This window comes from Asparagus officinalis, chromosome 8, assembly GCF_001876935.1.
Source record: "Asparagus officinalis chromosome 8, Aspof.V1, whole genome shotgun sequence".
In the NCBI taxonomy this organism is placed as follows: domain Eukaryota; kingdom Viridiplantae; phylum Streptophyta; class Magnoliopsida; order Asparagales; family Asparagaceae; genus Asparagus; species Asparagus officinalis.
In genome coordinates, this window is record NC_033801.1 from 591,085 (window position 1) to 609,079 (window position 17,995).

Below are 17,995 nucleotides of genomic sequence, written 5' to 3' on the forward strand. Positions count from 1 at the left end.
GTGGATTCAGTGGAGTGAAGGCTATGGTTTTGTTACTTTTGTAGTTGGGTTTTGGGGTTGGTTAGCGGTTACGGGTTTGGAGCTTTGGATTCGACCCGAATCCTTACGTTTATTAAATTGCGGATATCCGTGTTTGAAACCCTCATATCCGTATCTGAATCCGTATCCAAAAAAATCAAAATCGGATCCGTATCCAAAACCGTATCCGTATCCAAAACCGTATCCGTCCGGTTTTAAAATACTTTACCATATCCACATCCGTTCGGATACGGATGCGGATCGGTTCAGATAAATCCGAACCGTTTGGCACCCCTACCAGTGCATATTAGGGCTGGATTGGTAGGTATACCAATTACATTTGCCTAGTACCATGTACCAACCAATAAATAATTGGTAGGAAAAAGTCACCATTTCTATAAACCAATAATGTTGGTATACCAACTACTTGGTACGGTTGGTACTCGGTTGGTAATAGACTTCTACCAAGATATTTATGGCCCAAAAATTTAAAGGCCCAGCTCAACAACACCATTACAAAAAGTTAAAAAGAGCATAATTCTCCTGCTGCCAAAGGCCAAACTTGTCTTACTAATTGTCTAATTCAGTAATTCATTGTTGCGAAATAAGTAAGAAACTAATAACAAATAACAAAAAAAATCCAAACTCCAAAGTGTTATACAAATTCAACCAAATTACCGAATACGAAGTCATAAATTGAACATGCCAAAGTCCAAACAGTCAAACTGCCAAAGTACTAACAAATTCATAAAACAATTGAAAAAAAGAAATGATAGGTCTAAAAGCGGGACAGGTTGACATGTTGTAGGCGGTGATAGTGCTAGGCCATAAACCCCGAACGCTTGATGCCTAAGCAGTTGTTTGAACAGAGCTATTGCTACTTGGGCCGCCCCTTACTGCCTCCAAGTTTTGTGTAAAAGCATTCTCTACAACAATAACATAAATACATAATTAAATCCAATAACAAGTCAAAAAACAATATAGCGCAAACTAAAACACCAAGTTTTGTAGCTGAAGTGCATCGTCATCATCCCTACTGCTAATGGCATTACAATTACATATTGTGAGGACCCTAATGTTATGGTTCAAGAAAATCTTGATTTATATTATAATGGAATTCTAGCCAATCAACTATCTGTATCAACGATATAGGCAAATAGTGTCAAAGTCACAATTAAAACATCATTCCATAGCAAGTTCAATGGTAAAAGATGCCATCCGGTGAATGTCACCTGCGCCTATCTGAAAGGGAAAGCAAAATAGTAAAGCCATCATGTATACAACCATTTATACAATCAAGTAAATAACGGATACGAGTCAACAGTTCATTTTACTAAAATCCATTTTCATATATCAAAGAGCACATGCAAAAGATGATAGCTCAATTGTTCCAAATGAACTTTGAAGAGACACGTGTTAGTTGCTCATATACAGTAAACCCATAACTCCTATGAAAATGCATCAAAGAAAGGATAATGTTTAGATTAGCAGCAACACTACTTCTCAGATAATGTTTAGATTAGCAGCAACACTACATGCAAATGATGACAGCTCCATGTATTTTGTTTATTTTCAAAGGTTGTTAATAGCTAAGAATGTACCTTTCCCATATTATTGCATGTTTGTTAGCTATGAATGATATTGTTTATGTATTTTTTTATGATTTCACAAACTAATCATTATACATTATGTAATTTTAGTAACAAACTATTCAGTAGCAGGTTCAACTAAAGCAATAATAATAATAATAATAATAATTTGCAAGTACCTCTCTCAAGCTCCTCCAGTTCGTGGAAAATTATCAGATCATCTTCTGTTGGAGGCTCGTAGAGGTTGAAAGTTGCAGGTGCACATCTTAACCAATCAGAAGTGCAAACAAGGGCCTCAACTGTCTTTGGTGTCAAAGAAGCTCTGAAAGGATCTACAACTCTTGACCCTAAGCTAAAAGCATTCTCCGAAGCTACAGTAGAGCATGGAACAGCAAGTATGTCTTTTGCTAGCTTGGATAAAATCGGATAAGTTGTTTTTGCTCCCTTCCACCACTTGCCAATATCAAAAGTCTTGCACGTAAGGCTGACATGCCTATCCGTTAAGTACTGATCAACCTCATTTCGAATGCATTGTGATTGCTCCGACATCCTCTCTCTAGCTATCTCCTTACTGACTTCATCAAGGTCCTCGTAGGCAACTCCATCCATCTCTAAATCATCTTCGAGAGGCTGCTCAGCTTGCTCCATGCCCTCACAACCTTTATACTCTTCATGCATCTTCATCAAGATTTTCTTTAAATCCTCTTCTATCGACTGGATTGTATTTGGGCTTGCATTAATCTTTTTCATAGCCATTTTAGCCCATTGAAGCTTGTACCTCGGGTCCAACACATTCGCTATCAAAACGATCTTGTTGATAGACTCAAAGCTGCCCCAATACTTGTCAAATTTTATCTTCATTGAGGCTGCGACTTTCTTCATAACAAGATCTTCTGAAATGCAAGCCTTGTTGATCTCACATTGCAAGGTGATCATCTCCACAAACAATACATTTGAAGTGATTGATTTCCAAGCACTAAGTCTTAAGGTTGTAACATAAAACTTCTTCAAAAACACACAAAATGTTGCTGTATACCTCCAATTTTCAGAAGTTGGAGGTCCAACTTTGTCCGCAAAGTAGCTCTTGAACGCCTCATCCTCTTCACACATTCGGTTAAACGTCAACTCATACTTCAATGCAGCTTCAAGCATAAGATATGTGCTGTTCCATCTTGTAACAACATCTAACGGGACATTAGCATTTGCCTTGCACTGTTCCAGAATTGCAAACTCCCTAAACTTGTCAAGTCTTTGCGATGAACTCCTCACATATTTGGCACAATTCCAAATGACAGCAATCCCACTCTCTAACTCCTTCAAACCGTCCTTCACAATCAAGTTAATAATGTGACAAGCACATCTTAAATGTAGATACTCTCCCTTAAACATTAAGGTCTGGTAACTAGTAAGCCTCCTCTTCATATATTGGACAGCCACGTCATTTGCACTAGCATTGTCTACTGTAATAGTAAATACTTTGTTGATCTCCCATTGTCTCAAACACTGCTCAAGTGTTCTCCCAATGTCCTCACCTTTGTGACTAGTAATATTGCAAAAGTTAATGGTTCTTTTGTGTAGCACCCAATCGTGGTCCAAAAAATGCGCAGTCACCACCAAGTAATTAATATTTTGAATCGATGTCCAAGTGTTGGTGGTGATAGAGACTCTTGTGTCACTCCTCTTAAGCTGACTCAACAACATAGACTTCTCCAAGTTGAACTTTTCTAGCACGCCCTTAGCAACTTGCTTCCTGTCCAGGACTGTCCATTGTGGTTCCAACTCATTGCATAAAGCCCTGAATCCCTCCCTCTCCACAAACCGAAATGGAAGCTCATCCTTGATGATCATCTCAATACACTTATCATCACACCTTTTCTTGTTCCACCTCCGGTATCCAGTGCCTCCACTCACATTATCTCGACTCAGCCTCATCTGAGTGGGATCACTTTCCTCTGCTTTTTGATAACAGGGGTGCTTCTCACATCTCTTGCTATGATACAGCATGGAGCTAGTCCCATTCTACTCTTTCGTGACAATAGTTACAGGTGCAATGTTTAGGATCAATTTGACCATCAGGAAGTTTGCACATGGTAAAGTACTGCCACATCTTGCTTTTGTTTGAGGGCTCTTTTCTCTTCCGAGACTGGCTACCTTCATGAGTCCCTTCAGTTCCACTAGATGGAACTGATGGTGCAGTTGGTGACAGAGGTGGCAGAGGTATAGCATGTAAACCGACAGTAGTCTCTGCATTTGCCCTGGATGGAACTGATGGCGTTGAGCTTGAATAGCCCACAGTACCACTTTGTGACATAAAAGAATCCATTGCCTACAATGGAACAAGAATAAAACATCAATTACAAAGTTCACAAAACAGAAAACTGATTCCACAAAGTATCAATGTACAGCTGTGGCCTTGGTTTCATATCAAATAGCTAGACTTCTTTTCTCTACTTATATGACCCAGCGAACATTCTTAGGCTCATGTATCATCATACCAATCATCTTTGGTGCAATAACATGTCCAAAGATAGCGATACCTCAAGTTAAATTAAGATGAGAAGTGCATTCTTATTGCCATGTTTGTTGTCAATAAGTCGGAGAAAATAGCTTAAAGTTTTTCCTTAGTAGATTTCATTTGCTTCTTTATCTCTACCCTCTTTCATTTACATATATCACAGTTAATTCAAAAATAAAAATAAAAATAAACCAAACAACGTAGAGAAAATCAACAATTACAATTACAAGCCCAAGTCAATCCAATTACAAGCCCAAGTCAATATTTAGTCCTTTCACCACAAAAATTAAATGAAAATCAACAAACAAGGTAAAATTAAACCCAAAATCTGTTTTTGTGAGGAAAAACGGAGGGGAAACAATTAAGGAGAATACCAGCAGACGAATAAAATTGACAGTGTCGTGGTCCGTGGAAAGAAACTAAAGAAAACCAAGATCTCTAAAGAAAACCGAGATCTCTTCTTTTTGTGCTCTCACAGTTTCACCCAAAATTACAAGCCCAAGTCAATATTTACTAGCTCGACGGTGTCGTGGCGGCGTGGCGTCGTCGGCGACGGACGGAGGGCGAGCTGGTGGTGTCGGACCGTCGGTGTCGTGGCGGTGATTTGGGCTGAAATCGTGGGAAGAGGGAGAGGGATTGAGGAATTTGGGGGAAGTTTTGGGGAGAGGGATTTTTGGGTGAGTTGAACTGATCTTTGAGGCGAACTGAGACTGAGAGTGGGAGGCTGAGAGAGATTAGATTAGGGTAAAAAATTGACGGTTGAGATTTATTTTCCCTACTTCTATGGTTGAGATTTAAGGATATATATATATATATAATATATAATAATTTAATATAATATAAGTTGGTAGGTACGGTATACCATGGTAGAGGAAAATGTGTACCACCTACCGTACCATATTTTAAAGCTGGTACGGTATACTGTACCATGTATCATATACCGATTTGATGGTATACCAACGTATTTGGTACGGTTGGTACATGAATTGGTTGGAATGGAATTGTGTATATTGCCAGCCCTAGTGCATATCAGGGGAATGGATAAACACATCTGAAATATGAGTTATTAGCTGAGTTAACCGAAGTAGGATGTCCTTATTGATACTTATTTTGACAATAACACATGAATATGTTGATAGTTTTATTCTCAATCGGTCTGGAAAATTTTCAATACTCACGTTAGCTTTAGGCTCATATCTATAGTTGAACGTGGTCATATTAACTACTGATGTCATCATATCTATAATTGAATATGATCTCACTTTGTCTGCAATCTGCATTTTGTATTATCAAAAGCCCTGCTACTACACCATGGGGTGAGGGTTATATTCTTATACTCTAACATGTCAGCACAGGTTGAGTGCCCTTTTTATTGAACTAAATCTGCCGAGTCATACTTGACACCACTACCCTCTTCTAATTTCACTTAAATGCCAGCCTCATAAAGCATTCATATTCGTTATTATTATTTTTTTCCTTTTTAAGGTGTAAATAGTGGAGAAATTATTAGAACATAATTAATTAACCAAATTTTTATATTGCTCAAAGGATTATAGTTGATGTGCATGCGACTGAACAACACATCATCCCTGTGTGGTCTCATCCATTTCAACCCTATTTCATTAAGATTTCAACCCTATTTCATTAAGATTTCAACCCTATTTCATTAAGCAATTTTTGTATTCTTTAATAAATTATATTTGGTGATTTCTCCAATGTTTACATCTTAAAATAAAAAAATTAAAAATTCATGCTAGATAAGGTTGTCATTTAAATGAGGTTAGAAGAGGGTTCTTTGCCTCTTTATCTATGCAATTGAAGTTCAATTCTCACTGGCCACAAATTTAAAGGAGACTAAAAAACATTGGTTTAGCCGTGTAAGTCGAGATTTCGGCCCATAAAAAGGACGCTCAACCTTCTCGGCCATGTTAAAGTGTAAAACTATAACACTCACCATAACTTTAGATCTTTGGTGTATTGGAAATGATTTTTTTTTTTGAGAAATAAAATGAGGAGGTTTTGCTTATAAACCAAAAGTTTTACCCCCAGGTACTTCAAAACCCATGTAGTACGTACATTTTCGTACACCCAAAGTACAATACCTTTAAATCCAAAGGATAAAATACAAAGCATATTGCTGCATACAATAAGTTATAGAGCAACACATTATAGGGTGTATAGCTACATGCTTTAGGGTGTATAATTACATAGCATATTGTATGTAACTATGCACTTTGTATTCTAGTTTTGGGTTTAAAGTTAAGTAAACTTTGTGTTTTATGTTTATAAAATTATATGGGTTTAAAGTGAAAGGGGGTAGAACTTCGGGCTTATAAGGAAAAACTAGATAAAATAAGTTTTCATGTTCTCACATAAATTTTTTTTATTGAAGATGTAATTCTTTCATGACTTAAATTTTATTCTTTTGTAGTGTATTTAGACTTTCTCAAATTTTTTCCCTTTTCATAACTTCGGATTTTCGGGAAGAGTCTGTAACCATTTTCTTCATGATCATGCTTTGCTAACTATTAAAAAAAAAAGATTCCTAGTAATTTTCAGAAGCAAAAGAAGTAGATAAGTGCATGGCTACATTCCTGTAATTTTATACGACTTAATGAGATCTCAGCTGCTCAGCATGTGGTTAGCAACTTAGCATTTTACCATGCTATGTCAATTATTAGAAATCTCGGTAATTACAATTACGAATTTCGTTCTGTATTATTTGCGTCCGGTGGGATTATGCGGGGGCTAACACATTGGAGAATTGATGCGCAATCTGTTACACATATATAATATGTAGTATACTATATGTGATCCTAAAAATTTAGGATATTGTTGTCGTTGTATATAATAGAGTGTATGTCATAACTGTCATCCTTTCCCTTGTAGGGGAAGAAAAATCCTTCACCATGCTGTACAATCCCATTACACTGGAAGGCTTAATTGAGAAGCCATGTTCCTTATCCCATACTAAGTAAACATGTAGAAGTAGTAGGGCCCACTTCCCAAAAATCTAATGTAGGATGTTCACGAAGTCAAGGATATTGGTTGAGCTCAGATATTCATTTCAATTCGTACTTCTTAAGAAAACAAAAGGAGAATAAAGACGACCTTTTCACATATTACAGGTGTATATTGTATGCATGAGTTTATTACTGATTTGTTTGTGTTCTTGAATGTTGTCTTGATAGGTTCCTATTCCACCGGGGCATGTTTATGCCATCAATGAAGCCCTTTCTGCAGAAGGTGCTGCTGATGACTACGAGACCTGTTTGAAACAACTTGTTAAAAGTGGGGTACTTCAGAAATCGACATCCACAGAATTTCCAAAGTTCGATCTCATGCTATTAGGAATGGGCCCTGATGGTCATGTGGCTTCCCTTTTCCCTGGACACCCTCTTCTCAATGAAAAAGAGCGATGGATTACCTTCATTAAGGACTCCCCAAAGCCACCACCAGAGAGAATTACTTTCACATTTCCTGTGATAAACTCTTCAGCAAACATTGCACTTGTGGCCACTGGATCAGGTAAAGCTGGTGTTGTGCAGAAAGCTCTTGGTGGCGAAAACAGTGCATCTGAGCTTCTTCCTGTCCAAATGATCACACTTGAAGATGGAGAACTTACCTGGTTTGCTGATAGGGCAGCAGCATCAAAGCTGTAGTAAGGCAACCTTGTGGTAGTGTGAGTTATTTTCATTGCACCAACGTTTCAATAAGTTGTGTTCATTTGGTCAGTGTTCTTGGCGAAAGCTACACCTACCGTTTTGTCAGCAGAGTTTAAACGTTTTATGGACTTCTGCATTGAGTATCTTTGATATAATAATCTCCCATTGTATCAGCTTACGCTTTATAAGTGACATATGTCTTAGAAGATGTAAAAGGATGCGATTGTAAGTTGTTATTATTATCGGAGGATTACGCTACTTGTAGATGCTTGAGGCATTGTCGAGCTTGAATGCGTGTTTTTGTTTCTGTTTGAATTCAGTAGCTCCTCTTATGGGAGAACTCTTCCAGTTCTAGTGTTTTCAGTCAGAACACTCAACCAGGCGCAACTCTTCTTCAACAAGGTGAAAACGATTGGTCATATGATTAATTGATAGTACTTTGACAGCATCTCTTTTTATTCAAGATAACAAAGGGTACGGACGAATCATTCATGAATCTCATCAGAAAAACATTGACAATCACAGAACACAAGCAACGAACTTGAACAACTTAATGATCTCTGTCTAGTTGATCTTCAACGCTCCTCCTTTCTCCTCTTCCTCATCCGCAAACGCTGCCGCAGGGAATCCCCTCCCTATCCCCACAGCACTCTTGAAGTAAATCTTATTCCCACCACCAACACTACTCATCTCAGTAATAGGCACCCACAGCATCATCTGCTTGGTCTTAATCCCGGTCATCTTCTTCATCTTCCCCTTCTTGACATAAGCAGTCACTTCAGCGGCATAGCTCACGCATGTGTTTGTCCCCTTGAAGTAGTGCTCGAACGGGGCCTTCAGCTTCATCCACACGAACCCAGTTTCGCGAACTCGACCGCATTCTTCTAGGTCTTTCAAAGGGAGGACACCCTTTGGGAAACCGAGCTCGGTTAGGAGTTCTATTGAGTGTCGATAGCATGCCTCCGCGCCGTAGACCCTCTCTGCGCCTGCGCGTTCCGCGTTAACTAGAGTGCCCATTAATTGTTTTGAGGTTTGGGAGCTTGGTGATCTTTTTGTCATGGATGCGTAAGGTTTTTATATTGATTAAGAGGGAGAGGGAAGAGGGAGTTTTGGTCGGAAGAAGCTCAACAAACAGAGAATTTGAGTTATGGTTTGGTGACCAACTAAGTACATAATGTTGGTTCTGTATTGTCGCTTTTGGGCACTGATATCGTGTCTGCACTTTTGGTTTTGACTATATATTTCATAAATTTAGCATATTTATAGTAAGTTCAACCAGGCAATGGTGCCATTTTCTAACCTTTTGAATGCCAAGAATTTCGTTTAGCCAACGCACCAAATCAAATAATAATACTATTGTAGAAGTGATGATGATGATGATAATAATATACTCGATCGAAAGAATGGTCAGTACTAAAGTGTCTGCTAATTAACTATCAGCTCTTTTTTTTTTCTTTTCCCCAATCTACCTCTTGCGTCTTTCTTTGGATAAGTATCACGTCAGTGCTTTTCCTCCCATTGCGGTGATTTTTTCTCAGAAAGAAACTTGTAAGATACTTCATCACCAGAGTACGTAGCTAATTTATGAAAGAGATCGAGGAAGTTTTTCATGTCTTATAACAAAAGATACAGAACAAGGTCCAAAAAAGGGGGAAAAGGGGAAGAAAAAAAGAAAGAAATTTCATAAACCAAAAACAGTATATATATTGTACGATTATAATACGACTAGGATGTAATTAAGTTAGTTATACACACCTATGTAAATACATGTTTGACCATGGATATCAACGATCCACATTGTCCATTATGATTTATGCAATCAAAACTTCATAGAGATTAAAAAATCACATAGATTAGATATTTCTAGTTTATGCATCTAATGACCGAGAAATGAATGGTCTGCAATAGTCCAAAATGTTGTTTATTTTGCTTGATTATAATATATAAAATTCCAAACCACATAATTTTCAACCCACAATCATTTGATGACACATAAATTACAATGCATGGTTTGCATTTTCCAATTAAATAGATGGGCAATGATATATTTTGACATGTGTGTAACTAACTTAGTTATACCTAGAGTATGCAACCCTAGTGTTTTTATTCATATTTTCTATATATATATATATATACTATTAATATATATTCATATATTAAGATATTATAATATATATAATATATATATACTATATTTATATTGATCATATATAGTATATATAGTATATTTATTATGTGGCGCGCGCATTCAGGAATATATATGTATATCTATATATATATATAATCAATAGTATAGTATCTATATATAGTATATATATCTTTAAAAGTTAAATTAAAACCTAAGGGAGCGAATAGCTGAGTTAGCCCACAATATGCAATGAACCAGCCTATTTTGGTCGGGTTTGACCTGACTTGTTAACATCCGGTCCGGGTTAGGCCGGATTCGATCCCAACGAGGGCCGGGCACGGCTCTGTTCAGGCCTGATCTCGAACCTGCCACACAAACTCGACCAAGTTCGAATTGGACCTAGGCCCTAACCAATGCCGCATCCAAACCTTACATCGACATCAGTTAATAGTAACCATATTAACTATTATTAACTATTTAATTATTAGTAACTATTTAGTAATCTCAAAAATTAATAATATAGCTAAATGTGCACATTTTCAAAGTAACAACTTGATAGGTTGAGTCTAAAAACTTTCTCAGGAAGCCCCAGTCCGTTGGTCAAAATTCATCTAAATCACGTTTTAATAAAAGAGCCAAAAGAATAAAAAAATAAAAAGAAACAAAATTGAAAGAAAAACAGTGGTTTGGGTTGACCAAGCAAGCACTACTTGAATGGGCCGAGTAAGTGGGTTGGATTGGGTTGTATTCCTATCTCGAACAACTGGGCTTCGGGCCCCATCAAATGTCAAGGTTAGCTCGGATCGGCCCAGCCCACGTCAGTCTAGAACCGGCAGGACTGGATCCTGGTTAGCGCAGCCTAGTCCAAATGGCCATCCCTAATTCAGCTCATCGTGCACCCACAACCAGAAAGATACAAATTTGTACAAAGGGAAAACTGACTATATAAATCTTGGCCCGGCCCATTCACACTAATAAAAAAATAGTGTTACGTTCGCTGCTTCAGAAGCGCTTCAACCACCAGCTAAACTTATCCCATTTTCACTCAATCATTCCTTAAATTCATGAAATGATGGCTTCAGCAGCATACAACCAAAACACAAGCCTTGACGCAGTCCAAGAAAATCAGCAATTCAACGCAGGCCCATTCAAAACATCATAATTTCAACGTGCATGATTTGCCTAGGAAAAAGACAAGTCCTACATAATCATGGGCGAGGAGAGCCCTTGTCTACTTGTAGTTGTATAGGCTACCCTTTTTTCTGTTTTGTTTTGGATTTTTCAAAGGTTTTTTTCTTTTTTTGGGCTTTGTTTAAAGATATAGATAGGAATCTCGGGGGCAACTATATAAATGAATAGAATAATCAAGTTGTTTTTATCGTAACCATTTTTTTCTGTTGTGCGAAATGAATATATCCCCTGACTCGGAATTGTCTCGGTGAGCGTTAAAAGGGTACTCGGGCCCAGATACCCCTCGGCCTTTGGTCTTTTTAGGAAAATACTTCAACAGAAGTTGTAAATTTTAGACGGTGAATATCTAAAAGGATAAAATATCCAAGATTCTACCAACTTTACAAAATTTCTACCCAAACGTCTCTACTACTCTGATTGCACACACAACTCCTCATAAAAATACATGCCATCACAATCTCAATCTCAATCCATGGGGGGAGAGTGAATGAATCAAGCCTAAAATATCTTGTCCGGGTCCAGACGAGCTACGACTCATTCCACGAGCTTGAATTAAACCAACCTAAACCCAACTGAAACTCCTAACTGGGTTCAGCTCCCCCGGCCCATCCCTCTCTCTCTCTCTGAATCCATCACCCCTCATCTCTTCTCTTTCGTTCTCCCCTCAGCGAACAAACAAGAGGGGAGAAAATGTGAAAGAGAGAGAGCTCTAATCTTTTATTTATTTATTTATCAATTAATAAAAGAAAAGAAAAAAGAAAACTCCAAAATAGTAATAAATGCTGGAGGCCTCAAGAGCATGATTAAAGAAGAAAGAAAGATAGGAAAAGAGGAAAACAAAGAGGTCCCACTCCCCCATCGCCCTTCACTCTTTTTGTTCATTTTTATTTAATAAAAAGAAAAGAAAAGAAAAAAGAAAACCCTTTGGACTTTCTCAGTGATTCGAGAATCACATGACTGAGCCCAATCAGCGCTCTTCCTGCTCCCTCCTCCTTTCCCCCCCCTGCGTATAATTAATTAAATTAAAATAAAACCCCTCCTCCTCCATCATCACGCTGAAACTCGATTCCATTCCATTTCCTCTTTTTTCAGTAACAGACAAACGAAGAAGAAACAGAGCTCATCATCAGAGATCATCGAGGGGGAGAGAGAGAGATTGAGGTTGAGATCGAGTTCGATGTTAGTTTGGGGGTGGGCGGAACGAGGAGGCGGAGGAGGATTGAATGTGGGAGTTGCTGTGGGCTTGACGGCGATGGCTGGCCTCGCTCTGGCCGCCACCTTCGTCATCTCTTCATCTTATAGGTAAAAAAAAGAAAAAAAAGCCCTAATTCTGATTGAACCTCTTTTTCTTTAAAAAAAAATTGAGGAAGAAGAAGAAGAAGAAGAAGAAGAAGAAAAGAGTTGGTATTAGATGAAAGCTTTGAGGAGATCAAACACTTCTTGTTCCTCCCGTTCCCCTTCGTCATCTCCCTTTGTTGATGTTGATGTTGATGCTGATGCCACCCCCGTCTCCTCTTCGCCGTTATCATCGTGGATACATTTGAGATCGCTCCTCATTGTTGCCTCCTTTCCTCTCCCCCATCGGTGAGTCCCCCTCCCTCGATTCCGATCCCGATCCCCATTTCAGATCTCCCCTGATTCAGCTCTTACTTCAAAATCCGATCTTGGATTGATTCGCAGTGATTTGTTGTTGTAATTTTGTGTAAAGATGAGTCTTTTAATAAAAAAAAAGATGCTTGTATGATCCCTGATCTCGAGTAATTTTGGTCAGACGCAGTATTAGCTCACCTTGGACGGCTCGAAAACGAAGAAACGCTCTCTCCTCTAGGAGATGGGAGAGCCTGTTCTCAGCTGAAGGAAAGCTTCGTGATGGCGGAGTGAAGCTTCTGAAGAAAGCTAGAAGTGGAGTAAGAAACAGTACCTCCGATCTTTGTTATTATTATTATTTTTTTTGGGGGGGATTTTGGAATTATCGATGATTTCTGTTGGGTTTTTAATTAATTGCCCAATTTTGTTTATATTTGGATGTCATTGTTAGAGCAATGGTTTTGTTTTGTTAGTGATTGTTGCATTTGTGGTTTAGGGGATTGATCCAAGCATCAGAGCCGAGGTCTGGCCTTTTCTCCTTGGAGTGTAAGGCCTTCTACCTTTTCCTACTACCTTAAGTTTCTATATCTTATGAATATTTTGCTAGTTCATTTAGTTGAAAGTTTCTTATGAAATATTTTACTAGTTCATTTAGTTGAAATTTAGTGAGCGCTTTGGCTAGAATGGTTATTCTATTTGAGATTTAGATATGATTTGCCATGCTTCAATTTTGCATATATCCACTCTTCTGTTAAGTTGTTTATGTATAACATACAATTGGGAGGAAGTACTGGGGAAAATGAGTTATATTAAATAGTGTTGTTCTAGTCAACGTTATATTTGTTAAAATTTCTTCACTAACGGAACGAAGTCGGTGAACTTTAAGTTGCTAAAATGATGCCTGGAGACTATAAATTCTGTAAAGTTGTGAGCTTTTCGTTTGCTCTGCGTAACTTTTGCTCGAGAGTCGAGACATTAACATTGCTAAAGTCTAAAAATAAACTAGCACAAAAAATTGGAAACAGTTCGAGAAAAATTAGAATTATGGACATTGCCATAATGGAATTAATAGTTAAAGAAATAATAAAAAATGTTCATTGGAGACCATCATATTTTTCATATTGGCGCAATATGCACGCTGCGAGTACAGAACTGTCACATTCGTTACACTACATACACATGGACACAAACACAGACGTAATTGTCGGGTTGCTTCAATCAGACGTAACATATTTCATTTTGACGTAAAGATAGTCTGGAACCAGAATAATGTTATTTTGGCCTGATCTGCTTGAACGATCCAATAGTTAGTTTCATGTACGCACAGATAGAATTAGTCAAAACTCAAAAGCATGCTAAACACTTTTCTGCATGCATAATTTATAACTAAATGATATTTATCCCCGTTGCTGACTAAAGCTCGTTAACAAATAACTTTAGATGTTGAACTTTTTCCTTAGATTTTGTTATATGTCTCTTCTTTTAGATCATTCAAGGAATTCCTGGGTCATAGATGGATGGAGAAAGATGGATATGTTAAATTCCATTGAGCTCCCTTTAATTGGTCTTCATTCTATTCAACTTCCTTGTCCTGATCTGCAACTCATAAATTTGGATTTTTTCCCCTTGCCCAAAGAAAAGATGGACTGTTACATATTGTTTGTCCGATGTAAGGATGCTCTTTCTGGTTTGGGTTACATCCATTGTGTTTCGTTGTTTATGGGGCATATGCTTTTCATCCGTGCTTATAATTTAGCATGAGATGCTAGCATTTTTTATGCTTCTGGTATTGTTTCGAAGTAACTGCAAACATCATCTCACTTATATGGGTATACCGCTGCAACCCTTTCTCCTTTGCAATTAAAATATTTTCTCTTTTAGATTTTAGATCTTCATGAGCAGGCAGATTTGCTGTTGCAATAATGGGGGTGGGCTTTTTCTGGGTATACTTGTTTCAGATTAAGCATAGTTTGGGATATACTTGTTTTCAGATTAAGCCTATGTTACAGGAGTACTTCTATCTTGAAGCCATACCTGTACCCGACACGTATTTGTGCCCGTACCCAAACTCCTTGGACACTCCTTGTATATATGCATACATTTATTGGGCATCTACTCAGTTAAACATTACATGTTTTAATTTAGAACTCTTGTCGAATATTTCCTGGCTGTAAATCATACCCTTCACATCCACTTCTTGGGTTCTCAAAATATGTTTTTGATGGTTGTTGACTGTCTGGTTCAGAAGATGAGAGTTTTTACAATTTATAATCCACATAATAAAATAAACATAAAAATGTCATAAGAATTTTAATTCTCATAACATGTGAATAAAAAACATTGATCTCATGTAAAATATTAATTTCAATATATAATATATGTGCATACATTGCCGTGTCCCCCTCCCCTACCTTTTGCAAATTTGCCGTGTCCCGAACCCATGCTGGCACCCGTATCCATACCCATGCAACATAGGATTAGTCAGACAAGCAAAGCCATGACGGTGGCTGCAGTTTAGACATGTGTCCCCTGGATGGTTGACTTTGCCTTTTCCTGTGCACCATCTACACGCTATTCTAGCTTCTGTATCTATTGCAAAACTTTTGAAGATTGAATCAATACCTTGCTTAAATCTTCTCAGCAACATGGCTTGATGTGCACGTCTATTGCTAGTCCTTTATTTTGCATGATATTTTACTACATATATTAATGGGCTTAATTTTTTTTCTTTCATTTAGGTATGAAGTTTGCTGCATATTATATAGTTTAGAAGATCTAGCAGTTTAGGATTATTTATTAACAAGAAACTGCGTTTCTGACATTGTCTTCTCAATCTCTCTACAGATATGATCTGAACAGTACAGAAGCTGAAAGGAATACCGTCAAAGTACAGAAAAGGTACATCACTAACTTGTTTAATCGATATGTATTTTCTTTTTTTAATTTCTCGGAGATGCTAGAATTATCTTTTTTCCAAGCTAAACTTACATGCTTACTGTCCAACATTGTCTTTTGATATAGCGTAATTAAGTGTCAAGTAAGTTTTGTAGGTGCATTAGACCCAAATCCAATTTGATGCATGCCTTAATGTTGACCCATCAGTTAGCTACAGATCCTAGACCAAGATCGGAATCCCATTGGTTTGACAAAGATTGAACTCAGACCCAAAAGTGAAATTGCTGGTCTAGGCTGAAAAAGAAAAAGAAAGAAAGAAAAAAAGGAAAGAAAGAAAGAATAATTAAAGCTGTTATATACCTAAGCCTAAGAGGGAGGGAGGGGGAGCATAATGAAAAGAGAGGAATTTTCTTATTTTTTATTTAGAAAAGGGACCTGAGTTTGCTTTGACCCCTTCTAGGGATGGGCTGAACCTGGGTGTAAATCAAAGTGCAAAGCGTGTTTTGACTCTTTTGGTGACTCTCAGTAGTGATGTTTTTAGTTTAAATATTCTTTATATGCTAGTTTATCCAGTTTGGCTATAATAGAGATCATCAAGTATCAACCGTTGCCTGTGTTAATACTATACAGGAAAGAATATGAAGCTTTAAGGAGGCGTTGTCGTCGAATTTTAAGTCACAACCGCAGAGGCATTTACTTGTTAGAACTGTGTGAGTTCGGTAAAGGTGACAGCTGTTGTCTTGATGAGATCCCTGAATCCTCTAGCACAGAAGTCCGTAATCTCACCGAAGGAGAGAGTGACCATTTTGACCAACCGCTATACGATACAAGTCCGGAGTCCAAATCATGTAATCTGGACGAAGAGGAAGAAGATAGGAGTGGTATCACTAACATCGAGGTGTCCTTGGTGGAGACAGAATCGTCTGATTCTGATTCCTCGTTCGAAGAAGAATCTGAAAGCACAGCAGCATCCTGCATCCTCGAACAGATTCTAGACCCTGAGTCCAAGTACAGCTGTGCTTCACATAAAAGAGACCCTTCTATTCGAACCACTGAGGACTTTGAAACATGGCAGCGAATAATTCGACTGGATGCTGTAAGAGCCAATGCTGAGTGGGTTATATACTCTCCATCACAAGCCCTGGTCTCAGAGGAACAAGCTCTACAATCTGCTGCATCAGTTGGACTCAAAGATTTTGACCATCTGGAGCCGTGCATGATCTATCATGCCGCCCGGCTGGTTGCAGTTCTTGAGGCCTATGCAATCTATGATCCCGAGACTGGCTACTGTCAAGGAATGAGCGATCTCCTTTCTCCCATACTTGCAGTTATGGAGGAAGACCATGATGCATTCTGGTGCTTTGTGGGTTTCATGAAGAAAGCCCGTCACAACTTTAGACTTGATGAGGTGGGCATTCGTAGGCAGTTGAAACTTGTCGCAAAGATTATACAGACCAAGGATTTGCACCTCTATCGCCACTTAGAGAAGCTTCAGGCTGAGGACTGCTTTTTTGTGTACAGAATGGTGGTAGTTTTGTTTCGACGGGAGCTTACCTTTGAGCAAACAGTGTCCCTTTGGGAGGTTATGTGGGCAGACCAAGCAGCGGTCAGGGCAGGAATTAGGAAGTCAGCATGGGGGAGGATCAGGGCAAAGGCTCCTCCTACTGACGATTTATTGTTGTATGCTATTGCTGCTTGTGTGCTGCAGAAGAGGAAGTTGCTAATTGAGAGAAGCAGCAGCATGGATGAGATCATGAGAGAATGCAATAGCTTGTCCGGGCAACTAGATGTTTGGAGGCTTCTCGATGATGCCCATGATCTGGTTGCCACAGTACACGATAAAATCGAGTAGTAGTGTGGCCTTTGAGTTTCCACTTCTGATCATTTTTCTTCTTTTGAGATTTATTATAACCAGATTTCGGCATTTCGCTCCCTTCTCCTGTTGGGCAACAACATCACTGCCAATTTGGAGTCAGTTCGGAGGGGAAAAAAAAGTTTTGTAATCCTGCTGGGTTAAATTATTTTTGAGTTAATACAGGCCCGGCCAATGTAATCAGATTCTTCTCTTGATTTTTTATAATTTATGGGGGGAATATGAGTTAGGGCTTATAACTTGAAGAGTGATTGCGCAGTCTGGAGAATATTGTTGGTTATTCTTTCGCTGCGAATGAAGTGCTAGCCCGATGCTGTAGGCTTGTAGCATGATGTTTTCAGATGCTTTGTATCATCAAATTCACATAACTTGTACACGAACCTGGTCAAACGGCAATCTGTATTAAATTGTGGTTCAATAAAGATCAAACAGCTCTTTTTTGTTGCTTTTAAATGCACTACTGCGCCTAAGTTATTTCAGGAGTAATTTCACAGATTTGCGAAAAATACGTCGAAATAATCTTCAAAAACATCT

General features: G+C 38.3%; 3 protein-coding genes across 4 annotated transcripts in view; 2 read left to right on the forward strand and 1 right to left on the reverse strand.

The window, feature by feature from the left end:
- The window catches only part of LOC109851564 (probable 6-phosphogluconolactonase 4, chloroplastic), a 10,810-nt gene extending 2,716 nt beyond the window's left edge, over positions 1-8,094 (forward strand). The window contains exon 3 of the mRNA XM_020421764.1: positions 7,314-8,094. Within this exon, the coding sequence (XP_020277353.1) occupies positions 7,314-7,784 (471 nt within the window). The 3' untranslated portion in view covers positions 7,785-8,094. The remainder of the gene's footprint in view (positions 1-7,313) is intronic.
- On the reverse strand, positions 8,191-8,840 carry LOC109851565. Its single transcript, XM_020421765.1, has one exon. It carries the CDS (start codon positions 8,802-8,804, stop codon positions 8,352-8,354), a length of 453 nt encoding a protein of 150 aa, XP_020277354.1. The 5' UTR covers positions 8,805-8,840; the 3' UTR covers positions 8,191-8,351.
- On the forward strand, positions 12,028-17,706 carry LOC109819698 (small G protein signaling modulator 2-like). Of its 2 annotated transcripts, none has more exons than XM_020385518.1 (5): positions 12,028-12,690; positions 12,878-13,013; positions 13,190-13,239; positions 15,538-15,591; positions 16,219-17,706. In XM_020385518.1, the coding sequence occupies exons 1-5, from the start codon at positions 12,518-12,520 to the stop codon at positions 17,438-17,440; spliced, it is 1,635 nt and encodes a 544-aa protein (XP_020241107.1). In that variant the 5' UTR covers positions 12,028-12,517; the 3' UTR covers positions 17,441-17,706. The 2 variants fall into 2 exon arrangements, with proteins under 2 accessions (XP_020241107.1, XP_020241108.1); XM_020385519.1 differs by having other exon boundaries at positions 12,028-12,408.

Excerpts from the sequence above, each read along its gene's own strand:
- LOC109819698 (XM_020385518.1), top strand. The coding sequence starts at position 12,518 with ATGAAAGCTTTGAGGAGATCAAACACTTCTTGTTCCTCCCGTTCCCCT. Across the intron at positions 13,014-13,189 it reads TGAAGAAAGCTAGAAGTGGA|GGGATTGATCCAAGCATCAG; the intron begins GTAAGAAACAGT and ends TTTGTGGTTTAG. Across the intron at positions 15,592-16,218 it reads ACCGTCAAAGTACAGAAAAG|GAAAGAATATGAAGCTTTAA; the intron begins GTACATCACTAA and ends AATACTATACAG.
- LOC109851565 (XM_020421765.1), bottom strand. The coding sequence starts at position 8,804 with ATGGGCACTCTAGTTAACGCGGAACGCGCAGGCGCAGAGAGGGTCTAC.